The 8,123-nt window shown below is 42.2% G+C and overlaps 1 protein-coding gene across 1 annotated transcript; it reads right to left on the bottom strand.

The window, feature by feature from the left end:
- Positions 1 to 6,740: 6,740 nt before the first annotated feature.
- On the bottom strand, positions 6,741 to 7,764 carry LOC133459345 (breakpoint cluster region protein-like). Its single transcript, XM_061739234.1, has 2 exons — positions 7,722 to 7,764; positions 6,741 to 7,583 (listed from the first exon to the last, which is right to left on the bottom strand). The coding sequence occupies exon 2, from the start codon at positions 7,527 to 7,529 to the stop codon at positions 6,741 to 6,743; it is 789 nt and encodes a 262-aa protein (XP_061595218.1). The 5' UTR covers positions 7,530 to 7,583; positions 7,722 to 7,764.
- Between the last annotated feature and the right edge of the window lie 359 nt (positions 7,765 to 8,123).

The following is an 8,123-nucleotide window of genomic DNA, read 5'->3' as shown; positions in this document are numbered from 1 at the left end:
TTAAGAAATTTGCTCCGAAATTTAGAGATTTCTGTCTGCCGGCTCCGGAGTTTGGGTCCGCGTTAAATCGACGCAGAGCCTACGGCGTAGGGTACGGCGTAGGGTACGGCGTAGGGTACGGCGTACGGCGCGCGTCGCCGCGTACATCGACGAAGACCTTACGGCGTAGGTTGCGTAACCTCCGCCGTAGGCTCTGCGTTGGTGTAACGCGGAACCATAAATCCCTTTATTCTGCCGTGATGATCGGCAACTTTATCTGAAAGTGTGTAAATTACCCAGATAACAGCTGGATTACTTTGTGGTTTCTGAAGACTATTATATCAGAAACATCCAAAACAAATATGACGAGTCACAGGATTATTTCTCTCTATTTCTCTGAGATGAGTCTGCCTGTTTTGCCTTCGGTCGGCGAGTCAAATCGACGCAGAGCCTACGGCAAAAGCATTCTGGGAAATTTTCATACCCCCTCGCTCGCCAAGTCAGCATCTGAAATCCCTCGATTTGAAGGGGCTATTCTCAGCCCCTAGCCCTCGTTATGCCCCCTCCCCCTTGGTGAAAAGAGGAATTGGGACACCACTACCTTCACGGGAACGCGCAAAAGTTAGGGTTAGTGAACAAAACGAGGGCGAGGGGGAGTATTGGGACGCAGCCTTAGACTCAGCTTACAAAGAATAAGTGTAGCTTACCAGCTTAAGCTTTCCTGAGGCAATAATTATGTATACAAGACAACATGTGCAGTGCACCAACATTAGTACAGACAACAGTAGACATGTCACTCTCTTAGTTGAAATTCTTTTGTAGCATTCCTCCTAGAGGTATCTCCTTTGCACACACCTTGCAAACTGCAAATTTGTTGTGCTTTTCGGACATTGTAAAACTCCCATACCAGCGACGCCATTTTCAGTGTTGTTGTTTTGTAGAGACTGCCACGCCCCCTTAGGAGACCTCGGTCTGAGATGTGGGAATGTTGTTGTAAATGTCATCTGATCGGTCTGCTTTGAACTATTTTGAGAACTCAAAACCGATAAGGGCATTATCGGCCGATTGCAATCGGTAGCCGATCAATCGGTGCATCTCTGTCTTTTATGACTCACCTTACCATGTTTCCCACAAGGTTTTTTATATGATTCATAGATCAGGCCAAGCTAATGTCAGCTTTACAGAAAATGAAATGCTTAATTTCTCATAAAACTGCTGCACATTTCAGCACGAACAATAATAATAATAATAATAATAATAATAATAATAATAATAATGACATGGATTTATATAGCGCCCTTCAAGACACCCAGAGCGCTTTACATAGATCATTATTCATTCATACACATTCTCTCCGGTGGTGGTAAGCTACATTGTAACCACAGCTGCCCTGGGGCAGACTGACAGAAGCGTGGCTGCCATATCGCGCCAAACGGCCCCTCCGACCACCACCAACATTCATACACATTCACACGAACAAGTCTTGCGTTTGTTTGTGTAATGTGAGAATGGAGACGGTCATTCTCTGAGATGCAGAGCACAGAAGTGTGTTATAGGTAGGAACAGGAAACAGGCCTCTCTGTAAGGCCATCCTGTTACCACAGTAACTTGTGAACCATGAACTCAACTAAGATCCGGCAGCAAATCACTTACTTCACACACACACACACACACACACACACACACACACACACACACACATACATTTCATAAAGTTTCAAATAGGCACGGATAGCTTGAGAATCATTGAAGTGGACCAATTTGAATGTTCAGATCTGGAATGCGAGATTTTTATTTTTAAACAAAAAGAACATGAAGAAAGAAAAGATAATGCCTATTAGAGCAGTCTTGCAATAAAAGTGAATCACTTCAGGTTTAGACCGAGAGTGCTGTGACTCATCCGAGGTGAGTCAGGAACCATACAGAGAGCCCAGTGCACTGTACGGTGACTCCCATGATCTGATGGGTGACCTCTTCCCAGCATGCTCACAAAACACAAAAGCATCCGCATGAGCAATATTCCTCCCTGTGAACTGCTGTTACTTCCATCGAAAGAGTTCACCTCTCAGCCGACTGAGCATCAGCATCTGAAAATGCCGCTTGCACTTCCTACACTTCCATACACCCTGCATTGTTTGTATTCACAATAATAGTCTTTCCACTGATTATCCCAGCTGTCAAAGAAAAACATCAATATCCTGTGAGATAACAATGTAGAGATTTAAAAGACAAACAATAAGTGGTTTTCTTATTAACCTATGCATTTACAGGGAAATACAGCCTCCGACCAGTTTCAGCAGAAAAGAAAATGGTGTGTCAGGATTAAAAATCTCAGCAGGTGTTTCATTTATTTCTCTTGGTTTCTTCAGTTGCTTATTCAAGATTTAAGACCAGTCTCTATAAAAAGAAAAAAAAATTGCAATGATTCCTACAATGACTTTGACCTTTATTGCAGACAGCACACACCAAATACAGTCAGGTTTTGCTTATTAACTGTATATCCTTTGTTGTGATTGTAATTTTTTTTTTTTGCTTTTCATATCTGCAATAACGTTGTGATGGAGAACTTATAGGGCAACTAAAGACGTCAAGTAAATAAAAATAATTATGTTATATCAACCAGGTGATTTTAATAAGTGAATAGAATTATGTTGTCCATGTCCATCATGAAAATGTTTTAACATTTCTCCTTCGACAGCGCATAAAATTCGCAAAATATTTCCGAAATCTTAAGAAATTTCCATGCAGTAAAGCAGCACAATGTAACTTTCAGCTTTTGTTGAGTTTGGCGGCTCCTTTGGACAAAAGCAGTAGTGCTTTACCAGTAGTGTGGAAGGGTTCCTACCATCCACCTCCAAGTTACATAGTGCCAGTGAAGGCGATACAGACCCCCTCAGACCATGACAAAGGTGTCATTAAACCTGTTGGAAGTTGATGTACCATCACAATGACTCTGGAAATATTATATTAAGGTGGAAAAGTTACATTGTGCTGCTTTAAAGGATAAGGCCACACACCTAAGCTGTACTGCCATCCCTCATAGCTGATGGAATGACATGGGTTTGGGATTCATTTGAAAAAGCTTTCGTCACGCACTACAACACAGAGCACATGCTTAAATGCTGCATAAATATTTTCTGGAAGAGAAATGTGAGTTTTCGTAGCACTTGTGTTTGATCGTTACTCATACTAATGTATAACCGTCCTTCTAACTCAAAATTGTAAAACCTGACAGTTCCTCATTTTGTTTTCAATAGTTCATGTCTTTTAAATCAAATCAAGCCATTATTTAATGCTACAACTATTGCAACACAAATGTATAAATAAGATAACACCAAGTCAGAACAGTGCACGTGTTACACATGTTTTGTTGCTTATAAAAAAAATACTTCCTCATTCCATTCTCCTTTTTATTCTAGTCATTCATTCTTGACTCACAAAATTCCACACAATCTCAGTTAATATTGCCAAACCGTTTTAGTAAGCCAGTTATCAACATTTGTGCAAATCCTGTGGTCTAGATTAGTCGGAGCATTGTCTCCATAGCTGTGAAGTCCTACAAAAACCATGCCTACAGCCTAAATACTGCAGAAAATAGAATAAGTTTAGTTGGAAATTATTGATTTTCAACGAATTATATAATGAAGAGCATTAACTAAAAAATTCTTCACAAAGTCATTTCCAAATGTTGCACATGTTGGTCTGTAGTTGAAGGGCTGCTAAGTCGAGCCCATAGAATGGAAAAAAAGCTCTGAAAGCAGCAACATCTCCCCGCAAACACCGCTAACAGCCTGTTTCTACTCAGTTGTGGGTGGGCGTGCAGCCTATCAACTGTCAGCACCGCATACCTGGAGCTGGTCTCAATATAGTATCTGCTTAAAAAGGCCCACTTTTCAGCAGAATCACATCAACAGAAAGAGGAACTCCTCGCATGCTGGAAAAAGAATGTAGCCAGCCACAAAAACCAGCTTTGTCGATGCTGCAGAACATTTCTTGAGGTGGACATATGATCTGTCTGAAGCAACTCCACAACAAAGTGAGTCAGAACAAACCACCAAAATAATCTTAAAGGGGACCTATTATGTACGGTGGCCGACAAGGGCCAAACGCACTGCAACGGTCTAATGGGTCTCAGTTAAGGAAAACGGCTTCAAGTACAGAAACGATTCAAATTCACAAACTTAAAACGAGGTACAAAAAGAGGAACGTGGGGCAAATGAAAAAACTTGCTGCAAAAAACAGAGACAAATGCAGCATCATCAAACGCGCTGCAAATAGAGAAACGATGCAAAGCACAAAACGATATAAAACAAGAAAAACGCTTCATAACCGGTCACTACAACCGGAAGTGCTCCAAACCTGGAGGGGGCGCATTGTACCGTCTGGTGTAAAATATAATAAATAAACGTCTCGTAATTTGCAGCGTTGTACAGTGATATAAACATCGTATATAAATATAGTCAGATAAAAATCACATTACCGTTCCCGCTGTATGTTTAAACCATGGATGTCAGTCAGCTGCGCCCCCTGCAGGTTTGGAGCACTTCCGGTTGTAGTGACCGGTTATGAAGCGTTTTTCTTTTGAAGATGGTTTCTTGTTTTATATCGTTTTATGCTTTGCATCGTTTCTCTATTTGCAGCGCGTTTGATGATGCTGCATTTGTCTTTGTTTTTTGCAGCACGTTTTTTTATTTGCACCACGTTCCTCTTTTTATACCTTGTTTTAAGTTTGTGAATTTGAATCGTTTCTGTACTTTAAGCCATTTTCCTTAACTGAGACGCAGTAGACCGTTGCAGTGCGTTTGGCCCTTGTCGGCCACCGTAATTATGGCATCTAATAACCCATTTAAAACAGGCCTTGAATGTCTCAAAAACAAGCTTTTGATTGTTTTTGCTAAATAAAGTCGAAATTCAGCCTCTGAGCCATGTCTTTATCTTCCCATTCTCTAACCTCATCATCAGAATCTGAACGGCTCGTAGAAGCCACATCACACTGGACGGCTCATCCGGGCGGCTGTACAGACACTGCAATATTTGGTTGCTTTCCTCCTTCTCTGAGTTGGCAGGCTGAGGGGAGACCACTTTATATATGTTAAAGCAAGAGAAAACGTGTTTTTCATAATAGGTCGCCTTTAACACAGAAAATGGACCCAAAGCTTCCAGTATACAACACACAAGCAAGAAAACAACAGGACCCTAATTACAAGATGTATTGATGTTTTGTCTCCAAAATTGTGCACATTGGAAGATGACAATTTGATTTATCTATGGATGTTAACCCTCTTCAAAAAAAATTATACCTTAAAAAAGTTTCGACACAATTTTTCCATCAGCAACCGCAATATTTCTTTTAATCTATAGTGTGACTTTGTGATTTTTAACCTGTGAATCTGAGTATAAAAGTCAAAGAGGCAAAAGATGGTGAATTATGCTTCTGAATTTGTTTTGTTTTTTCGAAGGAGGCTTAAGCCATTTCACAGTCGTTTAAGTGGTGCTTGACCTCCTGACAAACTATGATATCAAACTGCGCCAGACTGGCAACATACCAGGACGGCCAAGGAGTTTTAATATGCCTAAGATAAATAGAGTGTGTTACGTGGGAACAAAACCTTTATGAACCATATCTTTAAACATTCCAAAAGAACAAATACCTGACTACATATGATTGTATCCGTATTTGTTTCCCATCCACACTGACGATCCTTCGAGGTGTCAGTTGAGACCTCAGTTGCCAAATGTCAAACCAGATCATAATTCCCCATCTAAACTAAATATTCACCACTGCAAGAGCTTTGTCTAGTTCCCTTGCACACACAGAGCTGCACAACTGAAAGTGTAATGGGTGGCTGCAAAAGCAGCACTGTTTGCTGACTTCTCCTGTCTCTCCGATACCTGAAGACTGCTGTGCTGCAGGACAGTTGTGGTAGAAGGTGTTAAGTTTCTGAAAGATTGATCTAAAAAAATGCAACAACACATAAATAGTTTATCAAACTTTAGCAACCTAAATTAGTTGTAGGGGCCGTGAAGTGCAAGGAATTGTGTCCTGAGAAAAGAAAACTGAAAAAAATAAATCAAAGCGCATGTAAATATAACATGTATTTAAATCTGTGATATTAACAATTAAAAATGACGTTTGTTGCTTTACATGAATACATCTAGTTTTGAACTTAATCTGCATTTGTTCAAAAATCAAGACATTGTGCATTTTTTTCCTTAACAAGCAGTATTTATGTAATCCCAGGCAATCTTTTCATTTACACACAAACAACAAGCAATGATCTTGTCGTATTTACCTTTCCTTTAACAATTTTAATCTATTGGGCAGATTGACCAACGTTTAGATGAAACATGCTTTATTTGTTTGAGTAGAACACCACAGTAAAAAATATCTTGCTTGATCTACTTTTAAAAAAATTAAGGCGACTTTTTCGCATGAGATTTTTATGTAGATCAAGAAAGACTAGTCTTTGTATAAACTACTTAATTTTTAGTATGTACAAAATTAATTTGCAAGAAAAGTCAAGTTTACTTTATTTATCAAAATTAAGTTAACACAATTAAGTTGACTGTATGCAAAATGTATTATTTACATACATAAAATTAAGTAGTTTATACAAAGACTAGTCTTTCTTGATCTACATAATAAGTTGATTTATTTTTTAGGTAGATCAAGCACAATATTTGTATCAGTGAAAAGACGCATTTACTGTAAGATTAGTGAAAAATAAAGTGCGTTTTAATTTCAGGCCTTTTCATTGTACCTACGTGTTAAAATCACTGTCACAGATTGCACAGGTGAAATGCAGTGTGAGATCAGATGTTTTCATGAAGACCTTACCTGCAGAGGAGTCGTCGTCGTGGTCGGAGCTCAGGTATCCATCGCTCTTCCTGTCGGGGGTGCTGCAGCGGGATCCCTGCGAGGCTCTCAGCTGGGTCTGCGGGAACGAGGGCGACTGCCTGCCTTCCTCGCAGGAGTCCAGGTCCCTGCTGTGGCGGAACATCCTGCGGTTGTCCCGGTGCAGGTTGAACGTCCTCTGGCCGTCCCCGCCGACGCTCTTCGGCGTCAACAAGTTATTCCTGACGAAGTTGTGGTTCAGCTCCGCGTCCTCGTACTCCCGGTCGCTGCTCTTGTCGTTGTCATTGGCGTGAGTGACGATGGCGGGGACCTTGTTGTCGGTGCTGTGGAAGCCGCCTTTGGGGGCCGGCGGGACGGGGATGGGGACGGGGATGCCGGTCCTCCCGCTGAACCTGCCGCGCTCCCGGCCGAAGGAGCCTCCGCCGGCCGGCGAAGGCTTCACTCCCCCGGGGTCCCTGCTGCCGCTGCTCCCGCCGCCTTCGTCGTCCCTCCGCTGCGGTTTCCGAGGCCCCCCCGTCTTAGAAAAGCCGAATGTTTCCGCGTTGAAGTTCTCATCTTTCCTGCGCCGGGCCACGGTGGTCTGCAGGTAGATCACCTTGAATTTCTCCTCCGCCAGCGCCTTCTGAAGCCCCTTCAGCTTGGCTTTGCACGCCTCCAGCTCCGACTCCACGTCCTCTACGGAGTTCAGGTCCATGTCGGGAACCTCTCCGTCTGGAAACTCATTCCTCCAGTGTTTGGCGAACTCGTCCTGCTCCCACATGTTTGATGAGAAGGCTGGCGGGGAGAAGTGTCCGTCTGTACCGTCACTCAGCCGCGTCCCTGGCGCATATATCACACCTTCCCCTCTCCCTCTCTGTTTTATAATAAAATGAAGGAAAAAAAATACCTATGTATGTTGATTGGAAATATTCAGACCACGCTCATCCTCCCACGAACGGCGGACGTGCGTGTGCGCGCTGACAGATGCGGATAACAAGTTTGGCACCGAGCTGAAAAAGTTTAGACTTCCTGTATCCAGGAAGACGTGGCGCCTTCAAGTACGGCTCGGAAAAGTGTCAGGTTGTCGCGCTCACGTTTATTAGGGCCCGAGCACTGACAGCAGGGGCGTCAATTGGGTAAGCCAAGGTACGGCAGCCGCCACACCTTGGCTTCAAGGGTTACATGTAGGTGTTTGTTTTTTTAAATACATTTATGGAATTACTCTGTGTCTCTTTGTATTGATTATTATATTACTTAATACATATAGAATAACTACAAATGCAAATCAGAACAACATGATTTCACTAGT

The sequence above is a fragment of the Cololabis saira genome, chromosome 14 (genome assembly GCF_033807715.1).
Source record: "Cololabis saira isolate AMF1-May2022 chromosome 14, fColSai1.1, whole genome shotgun sequence".
Taxonomy (NCBI): Eukaryota; Metazoa; Chordata; class Actinopteri; order Beloniformes; family Belonidae; genus Cololabis; species Cololabis saira.
Note: the sequence above shows the minus strand (reverse complement) of the source record. Positions and strands in the feature narration are given on the sequence as shown.